This window comes from Drosophila elegans, unplaced genomic scaffold, assembly GCF_018152505.1.
Source record: "Drosophila elegans isolate 14027-0461.03 unplaced genomic scaffold, ASM1815250v1 contig_468, whole genome shotgun sequence".
Classification (NCBI taxonomy): domain Eukaryota; kingdom Metazoa; phylum Arthropoda; class Insecta; order Diptera; family Drosophilidae; genus Drosophila; species Drosophila elegans.
The window spans coordinates 1,828,571-1,854,285 of record NW_024545855.1 but is presented as its reverse complement, the minus strand read 5'-3'; the positions used below and the strand labels follow the sequence as shown (position 1 = coordinate 1,854,285).

The 25,715-nt window shown below is 36.8% G+C and overlaps 1 protein-coding gene and 2 non-coding genes across 14 annotated transcripts in view; 1 reads left to right on the top strand and 2 right to left on the bottom strand.

The window, feature by feature from the left end:
• The window catches only part of LOC108143816 (tight junction protein ZO-1), a 90,549-nt gene that overhangs the window by 35,483 nt on the left and 29,351 nt on the right, over positions 1-25,715 (top strand). For 6 of the 12 annotated variants that reach the window (XM_017268339.2, XM_017268338.2, XM_017268346.1 and 3 more), the window contains exons 2-3: positions 1,553-1,628; positions 14,638-15,151. In XM_017268339.2, the coding sequence (XP_017123828.1) occupies positions 1,553-1,628; positions 14,638-15,151 (590 nt within the window). Of the gene's footprint in view, positions 1-1,552; positions 1,629-13,717; positions 14,365-14,637; positions 15,152-17,106; positions 18,076-22,546; positions 23,162-25,715 lie in introns of those variants that run through there. The other 6 variants (XM_017268340.2, XM_017268350.2, XM_017268354.2 and 3 more) reach the window with 6 other exon arrangements.
• On the bottom strand, positions 17,138-17,210 carry Trnar-ucg. The gene has a single exon. It is a non-coding gene; the product is annotated as a tRNA-Arg (tRNA).
• Trnar-ucg lies at positions 18,250-18,322 on the bottom strand. The gene has a single exon. It is a non-coding gene; the product is annotated as a tRNA-Arg (tRNA).

Genomic DNA, 25,715 nt, shown 5'->3' with positions numbered 1-25,715 from the left:
CCACTCTTCCCATCCCAGCCGTTCTCTCCAATTAGCATTCCGCCTGGGAACACCATACTTCAGGGGGGTTACAACAAATTGCAACAGGTTCAAAAACTAATTTGCATGCATGAAATTGCACTGCAAGTTCAGCCGACTTGACTTGTCTGGAAGTTCTCGGTTGGAGTTTTAGTTTTCAGACACGATCGCGACACAGTCTCTTAACTGTCATATATATATTGTGCATACATATATATGTATATGTAGAGCTCCCAGAATAATCAGAAACTTGTCTGAAACTATCGCACCAGCTGGCGCAGATCAAGTCTAGCCTCAATCCGTTTGTTTACATTCGAGTGTGCGAGTTGCCATTGTCTGGCAATGCGGTTGGTCTTTATACTCATTTCTTATTTTTGCCGCATTTTTCAATTGAACTTGAAGTGTCTGTCTTAGAGTGACGCTCCCCTGACTTCAAAGACCGAAAATGACTTGCCTAGATTTGGACAACTCGCCGGTTAAGTGTATGGCAAATACAGTGCGTTTCAGCGAATTTAAGTTAGATAATAGCGAATGATTTGGGAAAAATATCGAACCTATCCACTAACCTACAAAGGCAGGAAGAATGTATAGTTAAATAAAAAAAAAAAAAAATTGCAAAGAAATAAATAACGTCAATAGAAATACGGGCGATATATATAATAGAAATTATATTTATAAATAAAAACAAGTATAATTTTGAATGATAAGTCATCCTTAAATTCCTGAAACGCAGTGTACAAAGTGCCAAGTTGTCTGTAGGTATCACAAAGCAGTTACCAGTTGTTGGCGATACAGTACACCCAAAGAAATACTATTGCAGATAACACAATGAATGAATTAATATCAGTTTTGATCCATCTACTTAAATTGTTTATGGTGTGCATTGTTCGATTCCATTTGTATTATTGATTACCTTGTCATGTGTGTGCCTCATATTTATTCTCTGCGTGTGATAAATGAATGCTATCACTTTGATCTCACTTACTTTGGCGGGGTCTACAATATTAAAGTGTCTGTCAGAGTGTCTTTATAACGCATTTATGTTTATACATACATATATATCCCATGCGATTTCTCTATATCGCTCTATATGTGTTCAGTGTTGATTGACATTTGGCCGGCATTTGAAGTGATCTATATGTTTCGCTCAGCTGTGGCTGCTGTCCCGTAAATCATGCCATGAACAACGATTTATATGTCTACACAGTCTGTATATATCCAACATGTGACTCTAAGGTTAAACAGGATTATTTGTACACCTTTTTCTTTTCAGTTTCTCTTTGAGTTTAAGTTTGAGTTGGTGCGTGAGTTTTGTCTGTTTGCCATTTGCCTACATTAGAGTTCTTGTTTTCGGCAGCGACTTTTTTTTGCCAAACTAATTATAATTTATGTTGGTCATGTTGGATGTGACATGTGTTTACCATTTTACCGAGAATGCAACTCATAAATTTTGTGTCACTATAATTTATGCACGCCAAATTTCTACCATATATGAGGTGTAAACTAATTATGCTGCCTTTGTTTCCCCTTTCAGATGCCGCCAATTTGGAGGACAGTCCCGAGGTGGAAAAAATCCAAAAGGAAATCGAAACGATCGATTACATTGACAAGTAAGTGGACACAAATTTACTTGGGTTCAAATGAATTTATCTGCAAGACATGAATTACCATGTCGGTGGAGCGTACAACTACCAGATCTTGGCCTGAACTTGTGCAACTTTCCTGTTTCTGTCTGGTTAACGCCCTACGAGTAAATTTATTCGCCGCCAATTGCTGGGGTTGAGAATTAGCTTGTTGCGATTTCGCGAAAACCATAATTGTTTACTAATCTCAGTGTGGCAGCGCACTTAAAGTTTCCTTGGCTGCTGCACTTACTATTCATTTGCGGTGTGCTGTGCTGAGCTGTGGCAATGTTTACGTCCGATTGTGCAAATTGTGTATACGACACGTTGACCAATCCTCAAAATTGACAAAACACTGCGACGACAGTTGGGTGTTATTATCGTTGTTTCGCTTGATTGCTCCACAATTTGCCGATTGCTTGATGAAACTTTAATGAGTTTGGATTGGAAATCGTTTGTAAATAGCTCTTTGATATTTTGTTAAATGAAAGTTCAAAGGACTTATTGATTATTATTCATAATGCCAAGCAATTGACAATTAAGATAATGCTAAGGACAAGTTAAAAAAATAATTTTAACTCCGTTCCAATTTTTGTTTTAATAAGGTATTAGTCTACAAACTTATGAGAACCGTTTCTTTACTTACCAAAATGTTGTGTAAACACATTTGGTCAAACATTAGTCCCACACAATTTTCAAAATTACTATAATCAAATCTGTTTTCAAACCCTTTTATTAAAAGTTCAAAATTAATTTACTTCATGTTTAAGTACTGTTGTTTCAAAATTATAGTTGTAGGTAAAATCATTTTCCCTTTAATAAATCTGAAATTTCTCACCACTAAATAGCCCATTTAGCTGAAGTTGAAGCCATGTCTCATTTTGGACCTGATCGAAACATTGAAACAAGCTCAAAGTGTGAATTATGCAGCCATTTTTTGCCCGCGTTTTTATGTTCGTCTTAATTATTTTATTGCCTGCGGTCATGAGCGCGCATTTAAGCCATTTGCGGACTGCAATTGAGCGACAGCTCGACCACAAATGCAACAACATTGAGGAGACGTCAGAGAGATTCGGATCGTCGAAGTTGTTACCGTTTATATGGCCAATGAACACGGGCAAGTTTCTGCAGAAGTAGTGCTTTTTTTTATTCCCCCCAGATGTTGCGCAATATTTAATTCACTTAAACAGCCGCCAAATTCGGTTGGTGTGGCGAGATTTTCCTTACATCGTTTTTTATTTTTTGCGCTCTTTGGCAACTTGTTAAGTTTTTTCTCAGTCTTTATAACTGTCCCGAGATCATGTTGTTTTACGGGCGGTGGCGGCCTGTCCAATCGTCAATGTGTTTAATACATAATTTCCTTATCGTTGCGGGATTTTCTTGTTTCGGTTTTTTTTCTTGTGCCATTGGCTGGTTAACTTTTGATATGTAGTTGAGATTTGATTTTTTGAAGTTTAATGATTTAAAATAATTATGATATTCAGACAGGTAGCCAAAGTTGTTGTACAATGTATAGTATTGATGTCTGTGAGCGGCACTTTTTTGGTTTCTGGTTTCCAATTGATGCAATATCTGAAACAAGTTCCCATGTCTGCCACTTCTTCGACGACTTCTTCTTAATTAACTTCCCATACTATATCAATTTCACTCTGAGATTGAAGACTCAAGTGGAAGTTGTTGCCTGGGAAGAGCAAACAAAAAACCAGAAAAAACATAACAAGCTCGCGGCGACAAAATGATCTCAAAAGAAAATGTGGAAAAAAGAAACGATTTTGCACTAACGAAGCTGGGCGAAAACGTGTAAGAAGTTCATTCAAGCTCTTTGATTGCTCCCAATAATTTAATCCGATAGCAAACAAAAATAGGTTTATTAAACAAAATTATATGTTTCCGTGGCCTAAAGTGGTACCAAAAATGTTTTAGATTGCTAAATCCGTTTCATTAGTTTTGTATAAATATCAAACAAAAATATAAATCTCTAAAAGCTTAAACTTAGTTACACCTTTTGCGGAGGCGTGACATTTCCTTTGGACATAAACAAAATTTTAAGCCAAACCCTAAAATGTTATCCATCCGCATCTGTGTTCCCATTATGATTCGCCTTGGCGTAGGTTAAAAGTCATCGCGACCACTTAACCATAAATTAAATCATCATCATTAGCGTGACTCTGGCCCATAATTAGAATATTATCTCTGCCGACTAATCAAATGCATTTGAATTTAGATAAATAAACAAATTGAGCAAACAGGCAAGTCATTTCGATCTCCTACAACTTAATGAAGCACCGTCATCGTGTATATATATTGAAAGACGCGGGAGGCAACACTTTCTTTTGGATAAGTTTCACTTTCCACTCGATAAATCGAAGACCTTTTCATCGGACTAAATCGTTGGCAACATAACAAAAACACAAAACGGGTTCAGCTCACGTATGCAAATGAAGTTCAACAAACGCACGATTCCAACTGGCAATTTGTCGCCCCAACGAAACGCATTTAAATTAGCATATAAAGGAAAAAAAGCGAAGAAAACCAAAAAAACGTGCGAATATCAAAGCAAGTTTTAATCGACATTTTATTACGAAATATCCTATGCAAACAAAATCGAAGGAAACTTTCACTTGTCGTTTTTAATTGCCGATTTGGGTTTTTAAAGAGGAGGCGTTTAAAGGATGGCTGCTGTTATATGGGTTTTCCTCAAATTAAATGCTATTGAGCTTTCCGTGATTTTTCCTACCCGAGTCAAAGACTCTTGCAGATTATAGTTTGAGTAGCCAGTTCCCACTTGTGGCATGCCAATGCGTTTGATGAACTTTTCATTGATTCGGAAAACGTGTAACCGTAAACCCTGCTGCTGGCATGTCATTACACGATTTTTCACAAAAAGAAAAACACCAAAAAACGGTGCTGAAACAGGTGTAACCAGTGACCGACCGATCGTCTATTACGTGACGTCTTGATGGGAGACTCCGAGCAGACAGATTATAATAACAATAACAACGGAGAAGCACAAATAAAACACAGCAATAACAACACCACCAACAGCCAGCATTTAATACAATAAAGAGAAGTTTGTTTTAGCTGCCGCTGGCTAAAGTCAAGTTTAAATACCAAAAGGTGACCACCAATTGGTTTTAGCATAACAAAAGCAAAGCCCAGCAAACGAAACAACAACAGCAGATCAAAAACGAAACAATAAATACGGTTTATAAACAGCATTTAAGGGGTTGAGGACAAAGGGCAGAGTTACGAACGAATACAAATTGGTGGACTTACTTATTGGAAATTAGTAGCAGATATCAACGCAAAAAAAAAATGATACGATATTAATCTCTTCTACAAGACTCTAATTACGTAGAAATACAACAAAATAAAATTACTCGCTTAAAAGTCCCTTTTAATACTTGCGCACTTGATTTAAAAACCTCTACGCAAGCTTTAAATGTGGCACCCATGTTTTTTAAACCAATCCTAAAACTATTAATAACATTTTTTCCGATCCTATAAAATTTACTCGATGATCCATCAAAGCTAAATCTCCGACAAAGATACTATTGCAATCTATGCAAATGGGTAAAAATAAAAAAAAAATAACTGAAAGACAAAGGAACGAGTTTGTCGCCTAAGTCTTTTGTTTTGTCATACAACCGAAAAGACAATAAATCTATTTAAGATGATAAATTAATATGTGAAACAAGACAATAAAGTTATTGTTTTTTTTTTTTGTGAGTTAGGGTGGCGAGGGGGAGGCAATACTTAGCGCTCTAATTAAACATTTATCCTTTATCGGATTTTCTATTGCAACACATTATCCGGTAACGCCTTAAATGCATCAAAAACTCAAGACCAAATATTGTATGGTTTTTTAATGGATGATGGAAAATGGTTAAAATGCAGCCGTGTCCCTTGCACAATTTGTGGGCGTTTTGCCAGAGCCCCATTTTTTATCGGCTTTTTATATTTTCGTTTTATATTTTTGTGCCTTAGACCACCTACAAATGTAGCATACCATTATTAAATGCAGCATTTTTATTGTAACAAAGACAACAGGCGCAACAGTTCACAGGTCGAAGTTGCTAACTCTTTTTTTTTCTGTTTCAATTCTATGCACACCTTGGCAAAAACGCTTTCACAACAATAAAAGAGAAAAAACATAAATAAAAATACGTTTATGGCCTGCGGGGGCATATGGCACGAGCCTTGGCCAAGTTGAAATGCAAAAACCGAATGAGAGACAAGTAAATTAAGAGGTAGAGACCGTTTTAATGCCTTTTTTGGTGGTGTTGGAGCTATGTTTCCCAACTTGTTAATGGAAAACGAAATGGATATATGAGGAAATGGTTAACTAAAACGGGGGAGACATTGTGGTAAAGTTATAACTAGAATTCTAATCATAGTATTGTAATTGCTTTTCAAACCAAATATGCCATATTTACAATTAACTTGAAGGTTAATAGTATTAAGAATTAAATAACAAAAATTATTTTCTTGGCATCAGCTAATTAATAACTACTTTTCTGAATATATATCAGTGATATATATTATATTATTTAACCAACAATGCATATACCTTTAAGCACCCTGCAGATTTTATTTATTAAAAATTTTGGGCGGTTTGCAGTTAAAATCTTTTGCGGCTTTGGCTCACTTGACACATAAATTGCAGGTCGCATTTTCATAGCTGTTGATTATGCAGATTGCAGCTGAGTAAGAAAAACGAGGTGCAATTGCCTAGTCAAAAAACTTACCCTGCCATTGGGAGGAAGTTCCTTAACTTTTGTGGCACAACCGTTAGGGCCAAGTCGAAGCGCCAGTAGAGTGAAGTAAAGTAAAAGTTAAAATTCAGAAAACGTTGGCCATATGTGAAATTAGCATAGAAGAAGAAGGCAAGCAACGTGAGCTTCATGAAATCTAACAAAGCAGGGGGTAAAGTCAGACAACAATAAAACATAACTATAAACTGTTTGGCCATATAACACCGGGCTTAGCATGCAAGCAGCGATCATCGTCCAACTGGGAACTCAACTCCGGCTTAAAGACCATACTTTCGGGAGGGGAACCTATTCTCGGAGTTTACGAGATGGAAACAAACTTGCACGACAGCTGTTGGCGTTGGTCTGACAATCATCCTGGCTGGGGGATTTAAAAGGGGAAGAGAAGAGGGGAAATGTTAGAGGAATACGAGGGGACAGGACTTGTAGACGGACTCTTGGCCAGTCAGCTTTCAGCCAGCTGAAAACGACAGATAAACAAGTTGGCCTGCCAGCCCCAGCCTTTTCTTTTTTTCTTAGTTTCGGATATTTTTTCTTGGATTTATATGCCAGAGACGTGCAAATTTTGAACCAGTTTATAAACAAAGCCGAAGTAACAGGCCATAAACAAAAGCGTCTCCCGTGTGCCTTGTGAGTTATGGCGAAATTTGTATGCCTTGCACCCGTCAACAATTGACTACTGCATGGGTTTATTATGGCCAACCGAGAGTCTTGTTTAGAGCTGGATAGGTCTAGGCATATTGAATGTTGATCCGGGACATTACAATCACAACAGATTGATGGGACAGTTTAATAGCCGTATAATTTAGGGCTTGGAAGTCCTTGCTTAGACGGTAACTATAACTAAGACTACAGCTGATTATATGTGCTTGAAATAATATTCAAAATCTTTTAAAGTTTTCTTTTTCCATTTTTGAGATTCTTAATATCTTAAATTTTCTCAGACAAAGAGGATTTAAAAATAAAAAGACTTAATAAAAGTCTTATATATTTTGCAGACTTAAACAATATTTAATATTAACATAATGTTTTAATGTTACAAATTTTAATTATAAATGAATAGCTTCAATCTTATCTCTTGAAAACTTCTACATTTAACATGAAAGTTAAAATAAATCAGTATATCCAAACCAATGTTATAATTAAACATATTTTTAGGGCATTCTCGTTGCCGATCCGAATCTTTCTCAGACTTGCATCTCTGATGCTCATCCTGAGGTTTAGTTTACTCTCCAGTTTCAAGTGGTAGACAAACATTGCCAGCCTCCATTAGAGCAGAGTACCCCGCCTTCAGTTGAAAGTCGGGCTTGGACAAGGGGAAAAACTGGATTAACTCTTATCCCCAGCGAAATGAGTCATGCTCGAGCAAATCCCCAGCTGGGTCACTCGCTCAAAGATAAATTGGCAACACGCGTCGCAGATGGTATTGCAGATCCCGATTTCAAGCCCGATCCCCCGCCTGCGACCAACTCTCTTTCTGGCCAAATCCCAACCAGATACCCCATTCTCCGGCAGCTGTTCATGATTTGCTTTCGTAGCTCGGCTTGCGTTCTCTAATTGATGCTTTGGCTCAAAACCCTCTACGGTTAATTGTCCAAATATTGATAAACTTTCAACAGAAAACTAGGGCTGAATGGCAAAAGGATTCCACTCGGGGCCAATGGATACAAATGGTAATAATAGACCGAATTCGCTGGCCACTGGTTTTGCATCGATTGTTTTCTTGGCCACTGGCTGTGTTCGTGATGTCGACAAAAAGAAATTGATTGCTTCTCCTCCAATTTATGACTCAATCAATCCTTTTGGCCAATTGCAATTTGCCAACTACACCCTCAAAAAACCCGAACAATTGTAGTTGCTGTTTTGGTTTTTCTTACCAAATTGGCCCCAAAGCAAATTAGTGCAACCTTTTTGCATATGCTGTGATTTAGTTTCATGTTTTGTTTTGGGGCTATAATTTGCTTAAATTTTCTGCTCAGTTTCGTGATTTTTTCTTTTGCAGTTTGGGTGGGGTCATTATTTCTTACAGGAATCGAACATGTGTCAATCACTTTGAAGGCTTTACGTGACCAATGCTTTCAACACCTTTAAAAGTTGTTTATATGGCTTTTGGGTTCCTGGCTTAAATTTTACTGCTTACCCGTTTTTTATTTTTTTATTGGTTATTCTTGGTGCTTAAAAACGCTTAGGTGATGTGTTAATCCCAAACAAACTTAGAAAATAAATAACCAAAATGAAGTATGAAAAATTATGCATTCAACAAAAACACATTAGAAACTTGTTTTGACTTATGAGATTGACTGTTGGTGCAGTTTAGAAATACGAAACAAATAACCTTGGGACTTAGCTATGGCCTTAATGTGCTTAAATTATAATTAGCCAAACATATGTTTGAGTCTTACATAAAATGAGTTTATGATGAATTCTTTGGTGTGCTTGTACAAAATTCATTTGAGAATTTAAAAGCTAAATAAATAAAATATTTTTTGTTCTAATAGTGTTGGAGATGTAAAATGAATTAATAAACACAAAGAAAATAGACAATATATTTAAAGCTGTTTAATACTTATTTTCCTAATCTCCATAATTTCTACTCAAATTACTTTCCAAGTTTCCTGATTTTCACACGCCTGCCTTAATTATCCAGTACATCTTTCCCATATCACGAGCGTGAGAGTGTCGTATTTTTAAAGCGATCAATTACGGTTAAACCGGAACCAGATCCAAGTCCCCAATGGGTGGTCTTCCACTCCGACGTAGACCTTTCATCAAAACGCTCTTTAAAGTGGGTGGACCCCTGCAGGCATGGCCCTTACAATTTACTCATTAAGTGAAATCAATACCAGCATTTAGAGATTTTTATATTTGATGAGATCTTTTGTGGTCGGCGTGAATGGGTGAGCAAATATAATCAAATAACAAATTTCTGAGAAGCTCCAATAATGAGTTTTCATTATTCATATTTCTTGGCCAATTTTCAATACATTTTGACGCGTTTTGCATTTGCCAAAAAAAAACCAGTTAAGCCGTCTTGCCCCCTGATTTATGACCTGCAATTATATTTCGCCAAAGAAAACCCCAATTCAATTTGCGTTTTTTTGGCTCGTGTTGGCTGACTGTAATGTTTATTTTTACTATTCCACCGAACGGATGCCGCATTGTCTCCTAAATTATTTTCTCACACAGCAGCTGGCTAAAAGGGTTGCCAAGTTTTATATGTATATTTGTTTTCTTTGATTATTATTTTGGTTGTGGCCGTTATTTATAGCGACAAATGCAGGGCAATGTTTGTGTTGCTCCACCTTTCGTCTACATTTTAACGAAGCTATTTAAAAGTTTTTAGAGATTGTGGTGTTTGGCATTTGGTTTGAAACAATATTCCCAAGGCAGCCTATCGCAATTGATTTATGATTTATGCTAGCAATGAATCTTAAGAACATGCATTTTCTAATGGGGATTATAACATTTCCTTGGATTTAAGAATAAAGAATATTCTCTTGAGCTGAACCAGTTCTATATTTTAGTCCACTCTCTCGGCTATGAAACCTGTTTTTAGATTCATATGTACTCCACATTACAAATGTCCAGCACATTTCCATAATAAATTATCTCTTTTTCTCGGCCACAAATTAAATTAAGACCACGTGCTAGTATCTATCATATGAACTGTCAGCGCTACTTAATCGCACTATCTGCGTCGTGAACATATATTTTTTTAACATTTCTCTTTGTCTTTTCTGGTCGCATAAAAGTCTCCAACAAATTGCAGCTGTCTCTTTCGTCATTTTTTCTTTTGTTTTCTTTGGTAAGAGGTTAAAATCATTTGACATCTTGTGCATTGTAATTACACTTCACATAGCTTTCATAGTGCAACGACTGCGACCGAGACTTGCAGTTTAATTCAATTAATCCCCGGGTGACACTAATCGAATCGATTATACACATTTTAAATTCCCCCCTGACATAAGTTGTTTGGGGTTGAGAAAGGTAAACGATGTCAAGTGGCTTAGAAGGGGACAGTAATCATATTCGAATTCACTGATCATTGTAACTCAATTAGAATATTACTAAAATTAGTATTTTAAGGCAGCATTTTAAGCCATATTTTTAAATTCTTATAATTATTTTATTATTTACTTACAAACCCATTTGTTTATTGTTGCTCCTGCGCTCTTTTTCCACACATTTATCTTTGCTATAGGCCCGAAAATATTTATCTGTGATTTATGCAACTGTCTTAGCTGCATTTATTTATAGCACGAATTCCCGCTCTGTTATCTTAAAGATCTACTTCGTTTGTCCCTCCTGCTTTAATTAATTCTGCTCCATTCGCAACCCACATGCACGTAAATAAATATATATATATATATATATATAGTGGCTTACCGATCGATTCCATTCCTTTTGGTTGCTGCCTGCATTGTTAATTTAATGCTCTCGGGCAATTGGACTTAAGTTCCATGCAGCAAGCACGCCCGTTTTAGAACTGATTTAATTGTAATTGTGCGGCAGACATGCAATTGTTATCAAAACACCGCCGCACACACACCCTCGGGGAAAAACTGGAAATGCGGGCTAATCCACACCCAAGTTTAATTAACAAGTGTAATTGATAGAGCTTCGAATGGAATAAGGGGGCACTGCACTTTATTAATCGCACCAATTGCCCAAAAGAACCAGACAGATGTCAATAAAAACCGCAGACGATGTCTTGCCCCAAATGACACACATTTTCCGACATGGAAAATGGGAAAATAAATGCGTGACAAGTGAAAATGTTGCGTTTTCTTGGTGGCACCCCAACAGCACCACTTCATCCATGTTTATTTTTAATAACACCAATAACAACAGACACAGTTAAAGTTTTTTTTTTTTTTGAAGAGTCACGGCAATTTAATGCCGCTCTGAACAGGGAGACAAGCTGCAGATATAGAAAAATAAATAAGAGAGAGAGGGACTAATTTTTAAGCGTCTGACATTTATTTTGCATGATATTTCACACACGGAGACACACAGGCATATGGAAACTTGGGTGTTGCACCTCGTTATCCAGAAGAATTGTCTTTACTGAGAGCCATTTGGATTCTTTAAATACCCCTTAAAAGGGTATAGTTATTTAAACTAGTTGATTGTAGCCACTATGATATTGCCAGCTTTGTTCGAAATTAGCAAGCATTTGAATTTTTAAATGATTTTCAAAATAAATAGTTTTTAAAGAAATGTTGAATAATAATTTAGTTTCCTTTTTTATACAGTGGAAATTGTACTATAATTTTTTCACCGTATTTTAATGACTAATATTGTTCTCAACTTGCATTTTGTCAAAAAATTAATCTTTTTGGGAATATTTTATCCTTCAGTAGACATTGAATGTCGGCCTTGCCATGTTTAATAAATAATATAATATACAGGGTATCTTTGTATCTTTAAAATACTCGGTTCCCCGAGATTTTGTTTTTCGTCTTGTTTGTTTCTTTTTCCCTTTGTCTGCTACTTTTCGTTGATGCTTTTATTTTGGTACCCGAATATTAAGCAATTTAGTCAAACACAATGTTTGTTCTTATTTGGCGCACTCTCTTCCGCTTGACTTCTCCCCCCTTTTCACCCAGCCATCCCACTCTCCCGATTTCCTCAGTGTTTTCGACGATTTTCGAGTCTGTCGCGCATGTTTCCGACTGAGAGGGTTGTATTTGTTGCTGGTGATGCCCCACGGCGGCAACGAAATTTCTGTGGCTCTATTCGAAATCAGTTCGGAAATTGCCGGCGGTCAGCACATTTACTTTAAACAGCCGCGGCGTGAACTGAAAAGTTCCTATTGAAAAATAGACACGCGTTTTATTTGAACTTTTCTATCGGTTTATACTCTACAGAACAGAGCGAGTGTGTGTCCGTCTTTTGTTCATAAAAAATATTGTAAATAATATAGTACGAGAAATCTGGAATATTTTCTGAAATAAATGAGAAATTTGCTGACCCAATCAAAGTATTTATAGAATGATTGGTGAGCAAGTCTGTGGGAACTGTGGAAAAAATACAGATAATAACAAGAATAATATAAATGTGTAATGAGAGTAATAAGAAGTTAAATAATAAATCCTGAGTGAATAATATAAAAAATGCGTTTAAAAAAACAAAAAATAAAATTGCATCTAAAGTTGAAAAGAAAAAGTTTAAATTGGAAATGTGAAAAACAAGTTCTAATAAAGTTGGCTATTATTTTTTAAATAAAATACAAATGTGTACAGATAAAGAATAAATTAGTTTGTTTACTTTGGAAGCATAAAAAGAATGTAATTGCTTCACCTTTTCCCACCTTTATACCATCAGTGCCGCATTCGTTATCTTCATCTGAGCAATCATAAATTACACATCTTTTTAGTTTGCCAACCCGGTTGATCCCCCATTTCTCCTGTTTGCCATCAATCACGTTTAGTTTCGCCAATATGCAATTCTATGCAATAAAGAGGAAAATAATTGCAACAATAAAATAAATGTAAACAACTGCAGAAGTAGCAAGCCAAAACCGTTGTAATCCTCATATCCGGCTTGTTGCTGTCTGCGAGCTCTGCAGATCGACCCCAGCCTTCCATTTCCCCCAACAGGAATCATTTTTTGCATCATCATTATGATGGAGTCTCTTTACAAAGAGCTGTGTGTGTCAGGCAAATAATCCCAAGTTTCCAATGGGGGGTTCAAAAGTAGGAAGTACGGGTCAAAGGGGAGTCTGGCTCTCACTTGTTTCCTTGTTTGACATTTTAATTGCATTGTTGATGGATTTCTCTGTTGACACTTTCCTTTTTCGCCCCATAAATTGTTAATGAACTTTTAAGATTTCGAGCTAGTGGGCTTAAAGCTCATTTTGTTTTTGCTTAAATGAACTTTAAATTGGTTTTTGTGTAGAAAGAAAAAAAATCTTTGGAAGTTAAAATTCCTTTTTAAAAAATAAACAAAGTATCAAAACTAATATATTGAGTTTTACTTTATGCCACAAAAAACCTAATATTTAATTACTAGAAAACGCCGGCGTTGATTCATGTTTTCCTTCTATAATTTATAATTGCTTTCGTAAAATATGTTCCAAGTTTTCCCACTGATTTTCTTTGTGTTCCACCCAAGAAAATTGTCTGTGAAAAGAAAAGAACAAGTTAAATATCTTAACTAGACCAAATATGGCCGTCTTCCGTTCAACACCTCATTAGGGCGGCTTTTCGACGGAGGCCGAAAACGACTTTTAATTGTGCCCACTGGACATACACAGCCCCTTCGTATGTTGTAGCAGGAAGCAAGCTAGATATGTCCAGAGGGTGAACATGATAAATGCCCTGGCCTGTCTAATGTTCTCTTGCCACAAAAATATTTAAGCCGGAGCCAAACTCGAGTGGAGCAATTAAGTGTCAGACCAGCTGAAATTGTCATTTAAAGTTTGTCAAGGAAAAAAAAAAATTAAACACTCAACTAAAACAGCAACAAGTTGCGGACTAATTAAATAATTGAAACATTTTACGTGGGAGTCGCAAAGACAATGACAAAGAACTAAATTTGTGCAAACGAAAAGCCAAACAAGTAAAAACGGAAAAAAGAGATTTTGAAATGTCGCAATTCGACTACACCTGTTATACGGTGCCCGAGGCTTCCACGGATGATGATGATGAGCTGGGCAGTAATGACACCCTGGAAAACAAGCATCATTCGGATTGCACCCTTGAATCGGATGCCACGACCACAACATCTTCTCTGGAGCGTCATATACATCGGAATCAATTTCGCTGCAGCAGAAGTTTTGGTCCCCAGAGGGTCTCAATGCCCGTATTGAGATCCAGTCGATCCAGGGAGATGACTCCTCAGTTGGGAATGTACCATGAGGGACCGGATCGGGATCCTCAGTGGGGATACTTTGTTCCCCTCTCGCCAAACTGCTTCTTCAGTCCGCCCATGCAGAGGAGGCGTTATAGGTGCGAAGTTGTAAACATAAGATAGATCAATAAAATATATCTCACATATTGTAAAACGGTTTTACCTACACCCAACAAAAAAATTTAAGTTTAGTTTTAATAAGTGTGTAAATTTATAAAAGTAATTTATTCTCTTGCTAAAGCTTTGGTTTTTGTTGTGTGAATTAATTTAGCAATCTCAAACAAAATGTTATACTAGAGTTTGTATAATATTTTTATAGCTAAACAATTTTTAAATATAAACTAAATAAAATCCATATTTTATCCTTTCAGGGAAAAGGAAAACGATCGCAATCGTCGGGCTGTCAGCTATGGCGGTGATATCACCTCCTCGCCCCATTCGGCTACCATTCCAAGAGCCGCCCCCCGTCGTGTGGCCTTGATGAAGGATCCACCCCCACCGCCGCCACCCAAACCGCAGTTGGGATCCAAAGCGGACTCCATAGCGCATTTGGCCAGCAAATATCCCCAATCCGAGTATAATCTGATACAGAAAATCGACTCGAACAGCACGCTTACTGCTCCGGCGCAATATCAGCCGCAGAATTTCTATGCGAATACCGGAACTATTTCCTCTACAAATGGCTATGGGTCGCTGTTGTGTCACGCCAGTTCGACGACCAGTCCGCTGGCAGTCCGGAAGCGGGACAAGCTGCTCCATCGGTTCAGCGATGCCGCCACCCTGGGCAGGAAGCTCAAGAAGAAGAAGAACACGAACCGCACCTGCAGATCCATGACGGAGGCCATCGAGATGCTGGCCGATCCCGTCATCGAGGATGAATTCTTTGTAAGTACACACAAAAAATTCTTGCGAACTTAGGGGCTCTTTCTTATCACTATTTTGAGAATAATATTAATAAGAGAGGTAAATTAGAAGGCAAATTTGTTTATGTTTATATAAATGTAATTATTATTACTATAACGATGCGTTTTGGTATTTCTAACTCTTTAAAAACAAAGAACTAGTTTGAAAATATGATTTATATATATCGGAATGCAGAAATTAAATGACTATAATGACCACATTAAGTGCTTAAACTTTACATATTGTATTATTTAAAAAGCTTCCCTTTTGGCTGCTGCCCCTTAACAACTACCCCTTTCCACAATTTGTCATTTTAGGGGGTGTATTTGTTTGGCTTAAGCCCTTCATTTCGATTCATTTCATTTCACTCGGGCTCTGTTCAGCTCAGTCCACCACTCAGTCAGCTTTATCGCAATCGCTTTTGTTCTTGTATTCTCCTCCGGCTGGAAACGTTATCCATTGGAAAATGTGGTCGTGTCCGATAGGCTCTTCAAATTCAATGAATTTATTTCAGTTTAGTTCGTATTTGAAGCTCGTCGCGTTTCGAACAAGAAAAATTCCACCAAAAATAACTGATATTTGTAGGCGGAAGTGTAAGAAACACAAATCTATATAAAGATAAGGTGGAGATAATAGGAAGCTGAGCGATTGAATTTGGAAGGCTTACAAAATTGAATTGAGTTAGGGAAGTGATAAAATGGAAAGGGAAAAGTTAAATATATATATGAAGAAAAAGGTCGATTCGCTTTTGTTAATATCAATTTTTAAAGTGTGAAATAACTTTAGACTTCTAATTTTAAGTCTAGCTAAAACCCTTATAATGGTGTCAATCATAAATTTAATTAAACTTTCAAGCGCCACAAGCTGTAATTTTCCAACCCATTTTAAATTAACCTTGAAAAAGTATTTTCCATGCTGAACTTAATTCACAAGCCATCCAGTAAAAAGGGGCGTCAATGATACCATCATTGAAATACACCAAACATTCACTGACCTAATCGATGTACTATTGAATTTTCGCAATGTTTTTAGCTTGTAAAATGGTATTGAGGTCGAGCATGGCTAAGCCGCAATTATTTGCCAAATCAGTCTTTAATTAACCAACTCAGAGCTGACAGATTAGCATAGCACTCTTTTTTGTTCTCCGCCTTACTTATATGACAGCTCGGTGACAGTTCAGGAAGACGAATGTGTCTAACAAAACAAGTGACTCGAAAAACTGTGTCAATACTTTGGGTTCGAAAAACATTTTACCTTGCGCAGAGGCAACGGCTCGAAAGGTGAACTCTGGCTAATTGGATTGCCTGTGCGTGCCTTCCAGCAAACAACAGACAAACAGAAAAAGTAGTTGCAATAAAATCAAACAATTGCAGTGGAAAATCGAACGTGCGGTGTGTCGAACGTGTTGGTCGCGTAAAAGCATTATAAATTAAATATTTTCAATATTTTTCTGTGAGATTTTATTGAATTTATATTTTAATGTGGCAGCTTTTAGGCGTTATAACAATAAAAGTGTTGCCTACTTACGTGCGCGTCAAGCACGTAAAAAAAAAAAAACTATAACAACAAAAATAAAAGCATACTTTTCTGCTGCCAGCAATGAAATTTTACATACAACTAAAACATAAGAAAAAGAATTTATAAACACGTCTATTTAAAAAATTAACTTAATCATTTAAAACAACTTTAAAAACAATTATTGTTTTAAAGTTGAAATAATTTAAAATCCATTTTTAAATGCATGCTTTAAATTTTGTATGATTAGTACCAAATATAACCACATTTAATGAGGGGAGGCGACACTTTACAAACCATGTAGAAGTTTTGTAGAATCTCTCAAGTCTACCTTTAAATTCTTTTTCTAAGGTTTTTAATTGTTTTTAATACCAGAATAATATTTAAGAAAAAAAAATAAATACATAAATTTGGATAAAAATAAAAAAAGAAAAAAAAAAGTTAATTTAGTGTCGACCGTGACAGGACTCGAACCTGCAATCTTCGGATCCGAAGTCCGACGCCTTATCCATTAGGCCACACGGTCGCTTATTTCAAGCTGGCTTAAACTGGAAAACATTTGATACGTGCGCACGCAACCCGACAGCACAGGGGTGGATTTGTAAAGCAAAGCAAACGCAAAGAGGTTATCTCGGGGGGTGAAAATAAAAACGAACACAAACTAAAACAAAACTATGAAGTCCAGCACTCGACGTCGCAGTTTCAAGACGAAACCCCCCAAATCGAATGTGTATAACCCGCTGGTTCGCTATCGCCCCACGGCGTATGTGCGAAATGGAATTATTGGGGGCGGCGAGGGTCCCGGTTCGAGTGGCCTGTACCAGATAAACGATAGAGTCTATACCACCAGCAAGATGTTTTTGCGCGATGGCTATATGTATCCCCGTCAGCCCGGCCAACCCATGGATCCCCGCTATCCCCTCGAATTGCATGAGTTCCCTCAGCAATTTGGAGCTACGGGTCTGCAGTTGGTCAGTGCACCCAAAGTTCATATAGCCGGGGAATATTTGGCCAATGAACAGCAACAACAGCAGCAACAACAACAACACCAACAGCATCAGCAGGTGCAGGAGCAACAGCAGTTGGGCAGAAGAAAGGCCGCTGCAGCCGCTGAAATAAATTTGGCAAATCAGGTTTATTGGCTTGGCAAGCAAAAGTCCAGATCCAGATCACGCAGCAATAGTCTGGGCAATCGGAGCATTACCAGTTGCATGGGTGGCGGTGGAGGAGGGGCTGGCGAGAGGGAAAGGGATCGCGATCGAGATCGTCCTTATATACGCAATGTGGACGATCTCCTCCAGGCGCTGGGCAAAAGAGATGGCGACAACAATGGAAATCTTCTCGATACTGCATCCACACATTCTTCAACGCAGCGAAGACGTTTCAAAAAGGTGAGAAAGGTACCTTAAATTTATGAAGCAAAATATAAAAGGGGTATAAAATATTTCTTTAAAAGAAATTAGGTTACAAAAGCTTATACCCATTAGTTGGTTACTTGGAAAAATAAAATATTTTATTTAAGAAAATAAAAATTTTTAAATTTAAAAAAGAAGAAAAGATTCTCACGACCGTGACAGGACTCGAACCTGCAATCTTCGGATCCGAAGTCCGACGCCTTATCCATTAGGCCACACGGTCACTTGAACACGTGGACAAAATGGGACTTATATTAATGCAGGCTTTATTTTTGAGTAAGCTTAGATTTTTAATATGTGTTAGTATTCCGACTATTAAATTTATTGCAAAACAAAAGTATATTATTTTAAATTTTATACAGAGTTTTTGGTTTTGAAAGTCATTTTGGCAGCTTGAACAACGAATACATTCTTCTGAGTAAATGTAAACACAACGGACTTTTTTTTATAGTTTTCCAAATAATAAATATTTGGTCAACAGCTATTCCGTAAAATTCCTTAGCTTACAAATTTCGAAATTCTGCATACAACTGGATGCATTAGCCTAGCAATCAATCACCACATTACATTGGTCTTGGGCAACTTGATAATTTGTCAACCCGCGTTGCAACACTTTCAATTGTTGCTGTGGCACCTTTTTCCGTTTAGCCACCTTAATTACTTTCGTGGCCATGTGGATGTGGTGTAGCTCGTTCCGCCAGGTCATCATCACTCAACACCCGCGAATTGTCTGCGTTGGCAGTGTCCAGAATGGAGGCAGTGGCAGTGAAGCCTACCGCCCCTGGGGTGCGTCTGCGCAAAAATTAAAATTAATGATGTTCAAAATTTCGCTGGGGGGCTTTAATGGAAATGGAATGAAGAAATAAACGAGGTGAGAGAGTGGCAAAGGAGGAGGAGCTGGTCAGACCACGGTAGCTGCTAATTTGGCATCCTCAAACACACCTGCCTCTAAAAAATATTCACTCCAGCTCCAGCCTTTCAATTTCTCAAAAAGCCTCAAAGTCAAAGCTCTGCTGCGGTTCCTTTTACTTCTTTCTGGGCCTTTTATTTTCGTACCCATTTTATGCATTTTTAACCCGCTGCTGCTCAGGCTTCCATGACGATTTAGTCTTTTTCTCAGTTTGATTTTTCTTTTTAGTTTTTGCTATCGTCATTAGTGGATATATATATAGCCTTTTTTTTGGCTTAATTCTTTGTTCGCTTGGGGCAAAATTTATGCGCTTCTGTTTCGAGTCCAGATTCGGACTCTGAGGAGCACTTGAGTTTGAGAAATTGGTTTCGTTGAATGTGCTTTTAAACATGGTCATAACAGGGGGCTAAGAGTTATCCAAATATTTCTTGTCTCGTTTTTAAACCCAATATGGATTGCTTTATCCTCTGAACTGTCCCAGACATGATAAAATTATGAGGAAATTCAATAAAATTGGGGCCACCCATTGACAATTTGATTCCATTACAATTTGCAATCAACCCAAACCCAGTGTAGTTCCCCTCCGTCCATGACTCAACTTCCGCCGTGTGTATAAATCCATTTGGAACTCGAATGAAATGAAATAAATTGCAAGTGGAAACCCAAAAGAAATAAGAATAAATTTATCTCTTTAAATTCTGGCTTCAGAGTCGGGTCGAAAGGGTTAAGGAATTTAAGCCAACATGCTAGCGAATAAATTCATTTATTGGGAAAAATGTATTCAGTGTAACTTCAATATGCAAAGGAAAGAAAACAAAAAGTAAAAACAATTGCAATGCAGCTCAAGCCCGCTTGGGGACTTCCCCTTCGGCTGCAGTGGGTCGTAAATCGAATAAGGCACACGACTTCGACACCCTTTCCCCCGATTGTGGTATCTTTATGAGGTTCCGCTGGGGAAGACAAGAAAGAAAGTTGGGCCAGTAACTTGTTAAGACATTTTACAGATTTTCTTTTGCCGCCAGTTTTTGTTTTAATTTCGTATTCCAAAGCAGTCACGTGCCAAGATATTTTGTAAACGAATTGCTGTAGCTTATTGAAAATGCAAGGCAGAGTAAACTCAATCAAGAAAAGGGGGAAATGCAGTGTGAGATCTTAATGAAGTCTGTCACTTTAGGGCAAAACGCTAACATTAGGTTTCCCAAGGCAGAAATAATAAAAGACCAACATAGTATAAAATTAAATTTATAGTTCAACTAGTAAGGTAAAAAACTTAAGTTGCTCCATTAGGAATACCTTTTTATGCCAAATATCTGGAAAATAAAAACTCCTTCAAAAATATAATAAAAGCTGAAAATAATATATACCTTCAGGTCATTGTAATTGCAAAATCTCTGAAAGTAATCTTTCTACCAGACCTCATCGTAAATATCTAAATATCATTGGCCAACAATTATTAGTCATGAAACTTTATGCATGCACAGAAATAAACTAAAATTGGCATTACACTTGAAATTTTTTCAACTTTTAATATTATTGATTATTTACTTCAATGCACTTAAAAGCATTTAATATATTCTAGTTTTTACAAAATTTTTAAAAAATTAAATTTTTAATTTAAAACCCAAAGGAACTTAAATTTAAAGCAATAGTTTTTCTGAATTCTGTGGTCGTGCAGCTCAAATCAAATTACCCAATTGCGAGACTATAGTGGCCCCTAAAGCCACTCCCCCCGCCCCTTTTAATAGGTAATGACCGGCAGCAGCCACCAGGTGGCGTAGCCTCCGATTCCAACTTTTTCGCAAGACCCAACGGAACAATAATTGTGTCAACAAAAATAAAAAAAAAACGACAACCGAAAAAAATTAAAAAGACACGCCGACAATTTGAAATGTTGCACGTGCTCAACTGGCCAAAGAAAATACATATAAGCAAAGAAAAACAAACACACAGAAAGAGATAAAGTAATTGCAGTGCATTAAGTTTTTGGGTAATGGCTTCACATAAGCCAGGTCATTAAAAAAGTCCAGTCTTCTATGTAAAAGTCATCGCTTCAAAAAAACTTTTAAATTTATTGAATTGGGAAAAGAAAAAAAATAAAACAACTTAACTAGAAGTATACGTTATCGGGCAGAACTAATCAAATAGTTATTTGATTACTTTTGTTTAGTAACAACATGACCTAGGTTAATATTAAACTATTTGACCAATCGTGGTATCTTTGTGGTATGAGATTGGAAAACGTTTTGTGTTTTGGTTTTTCCACATTTCCTTTGTCATCTCTCTTGACATTTTGTCTACTCATTCCACTTGAGCAAACTGAAAATTTTTTTTTCTTTCGTCATTGCTTGAATTGGACAGGACGTCTCAAATAATAAAGTTTTAAGCAGTTTTTCGGCTGCAACAAATGGGGTAAAAATACAAAAAGTCTAAAATAGTGTTTTCAAATTTTAACATAAATTCATAAATCATTTAAATGCACAAATCATTTAAGCGATTCCACAGCTAAACGTTATTCTATCAGAAAACATTCCTTTCCATAAAAATCAGTAATTTTAAAGTTTATGATAATGGAATTCCTAAGCCTACCTGCGAATCGAACAAATATATATTTATGTGGAATAACGTCCTGCAGCCAGTGACTGACTCATTGCGTTTTCATTGCAATTTTGCTACCATCTGTTGTGCTCCTTATGTTTACCTGCTTCGTAAGTTCCTTAACCATTTCGCTCATTGCGAATTCACAGCACCTTGGCCAACAACAACAAAAGCAATCAGCATTCCTATAAATACCAACTTCACACTGCTGCAATGCAATGACAACAAAAGCAACAACAACAAAAAAAGGAGACTTGCCAAGTTTTTCTTTTATCTTTGATTGCAAACTTGAAAAGGAACAACAACTGTCTTAACCCTTTGGTACCAAATACCAAAAGGGTTGAGTTCATTTTTTAAATAAAATTTAAAAAAATTAATTTCAAAATTTTAAAACAATTATGAAGTTTTAAAAATAGTAACATATATTCCTAACTTAATAAAAAATATTTCAAAACTAAACTTAAATTGTTAGTTTTGAAAAAAGGAAAGATTTAAGGATTTCATCTTTGAAATACAAAATCTAAATTTACTTTCTTTTTTTACTGAATTCAATATAACTTCACTTTTAAGGAATTTTAATTATCCTGCATAAATATTATTTAAATTATTTAAAAAAAAATATACAAAGTATAAAAAATTTTAAGCCAAAAACCCGTTGCCAATGCTGCCCATTTTCAACAAGATTTTGTAGCTTTGTCGCCTCACCACATATTCGAGTGATTTGAGTGAGTCGAAACTCTACACACCTGTACACACACACTAATAAACGTGTCCAATAAAAAGGTCCAAACCGGGTCCAACGAAAAGTTGTTTTGCAGTGTGTGTGTATGAGTGTGCTTACCTGGTTCACAGTATGTATGGGTGAGTGGGCATTTTTGAGCATATTTCGAACTGAACGTTTTCCACGTACGTCGGTCGGCTTTTGCTTTCTTGAGTCTATTTCAAAAGTGGCCAACGTTTGCTGGCGAGTGGACGCGATTAACGGACGATTCGTGTTTCTCTATATATAGCGCCGATTTCTTCAATACTTTTTGTGTTCGCCCCCTCGCTTTGATTTTTTTTTTGATCTGTCGTCCCTCTCTCCCTCCATTTCGCTCGTGTTCGTTTTCGTTGGAGTCGCCTGTACTTTTTTCCCCGACCTTTTGCCGATTTTCGTTTGTCACGCGCGCGTCTCGCGACTGCAATTAATTAACCAAAAACACAAACAAAAAGATTTAAACAAAAAAAAATTGCAACGAAAATTACATGAAAAGTACCCATAGAAAGATGTAATTCAAGTGTCATTCGTGTGTTTTTCCTGTGCACAGTCAAATGTTTTAACCAAGTGCCCCGAAACCAGTTTTTGTGCAAAATCTTGCATTTACATTTCTGCAAACAAGATTTCAAATGTTCAACATGTGGCAATAGCGACTTCAAACGACCACAGTAACCTCCTTTAAACGCGCAAAATAATTAATTGTTGCTAAATTCGAAATGGATATAGTCAGCGGATCGGCATCGGGCAACCAGCACGTCCTGCCAAACAATCACTTTCGGCATGAATCATTTCAGCAACAGGTAAAGACCGAAATTCCACAGAATTTGGCAAGGTTTTCGAAGGTTTTAGCATACATATTTAACAATATTGAAAAGACTCGTGTTAATACTCTTCTTGGCATACAGAATACCCTTTCGTCTAAATATAGCAAAATTCTGCCCCACAAAAGTGGGAAAACTACATTTTGAAGAACCATGACCATTAAGACATGGCTTTTAAAAATGTCAAATTTATATTATAATAATTGTAATTATAAATATTCATAAATGTAGGTATGACAAGGATTGACAAATATGGGTCAAAGAGGTATAAAAATTGCTACCACCAAAAGCGAATTTTAAATACAAAGCAAACAACTTTGATAACTCTGAAAACAATTCAATTAATTAACTGGGAAAAAACACATGCAAACTGAGTTTAAGACCATCCTTTTCCTCTCCACATTTGGACCACTCATTAGTTAAGCAAAATCTGTTTACACTCTTTATTTGCTTGAAAACTCTCACCTCATCAGCAAAAACCCAAGCTGAATGAGGAAAAAAGTGCCAAGTTTGCACTAAGTGAAAATGCATTGAAAAAACACGACGAGGAAACTTTTTATGGACAGACAAACTCCAACCATAAAGGTTATAAAGAAAAGAAACACACAAACAAAGTTAGAGGTTTCAACTGAGCAAATTGATGGTTAGAGCGATGCCAAAAGTTTGATAACCCCTGTAAAACCCCTCAATTTTCGCCGGAATAGTTCAATCACAAAAATTGCTATTGATAAAATCGAAAGAAAATCCGTAAACTAATGAAAGGGGATGTTGTTAATTAACATAAAGTCTGTAATTCCATATGGCAAGTTTTGATGTAAAATAATTAACAAAACCACAATCTGTTGCAGCCGAGTGAAAAAGGTGGACTTCCACGCAAGTCGAGGACCTCAACCTGTTGGCTCGCTTGTTTGCAGCGTAATCAACATGGGCCAAGAAATTGCCAACCCAAAAACTTGTAGTCGTTAAATTAATGAATATTTTGAAAGTGAAACTCTGGTTCAGGTTTTCGTGTATTTTCTAAAAATGAATGTGGAAACAGCTTTTGAATATTTCAGATAGGCAGGCAGAGATAGGGAATTCGGTGAAAGAAAAGCCATGAAAGCTGGGATTACGAAAATTCTTTTGTGTTGTGAGTTAATGGTTATGCTTTTATTGAATTCAAAAATAGTTGTTAGATAAGTGTAAAATAAGTTATTGGTAAACAAAAAAACTTGTTTCAGATTGACAAAATTCAAACTACTAATGATAAACTAGGCCTTAAAAACATTGACTTCTTTTTTTCATAAAATCTTCTAGTATTTGGAAATGATTTTATGGTATAGTGTTTCCCCTTCATTTTCCGTACGAAGCTTAGCTAAGTTTGCATGAAAAACTTGACATTGCTAAGACTAGACATGAAATGACATTCACTTTTTATTTTAAACTCAAGACCTGCCGCAATCTGAGAGCGTCGCTTGGAATGCATAATTCATGGCTGCAAATAGTAAAAATAATATTGCTGTATTGATTATAAATAACCGACTTGACTTGGTCACATTCCATGGATTCTACGCCGCTTTTATGGCCATTCAGCACTAATGGCGTTAAGTCGCTGGCTAATAACTATTTATGAGAATCTTTCATATGTAGATGCCATAGAAAGTGGAATTCTAATGATCAGGCTGGAGAAATATAATGTAGTTTTAATATTTAATGAGAGATCAGCTAGCACTGATTTTAATCCTTTCATAAACAAACTGTGGATTTCTATCATCTCTTCCATTGCCAAGTTCAGATATACCATATTTATGAAGACATTTTGAAGCACCTTAAGCCGCAATTTATGCTCGCCGCTGCTCAAGTTTGTGAAATCCTTTAAACCGATTTCTGGAAAAGCAAATACAGCAGGCCCATAAAGAATCTCTACCACCACATCGAGAGGAAACCAGTTTCACATGACTGCCATAAAAAAAAGAAAAAAGGCGAACTCGACGTTCGATCTGGAAATAAAATAAGAGAGCCAGAACCAGAAACACGAATCGCGGCCCTAAGACTCGAGAACTCTCCAAGGATTGAGTTCCACTCAGATAAAAATAAACTCGCTTCGAAAGAAAGAAAAAGTCTTTGGCCAGCATCCAAGTCAAGTTGTTCAACTGGTTTTCTGGTGGCTAAGTAAACGATAGCCGGTGCCCTTTGGAGACTTTTCGCACCCTCCCCCGCCACAAAAACCGCTCCCTAATATTATTATTACTTTTTTTTGTTGTTTTTGTTGATCGAGCGATGCGGGTGTTGGTTTTCGTTATGTTTAACCCATTGATTTATATTGGTAATTTAACGCCATTATATTCTGCAGCAGCTGCCAGTCAGAGAGACTTTGGAAAGTTATCTAGCCATGAGGCCATGAACTGCATTGAATTGATCGAGGCGATTGAGTGATTTTTACACAAGGTTTTGTTTTCTGGGGCCATGGGCCCTTCCCATATTCAGTCAATTACCCAGCCCCCTTGCCTGTATATGTATATATGTATCTCCGCCCAGTTGGTTGCCATGTTGA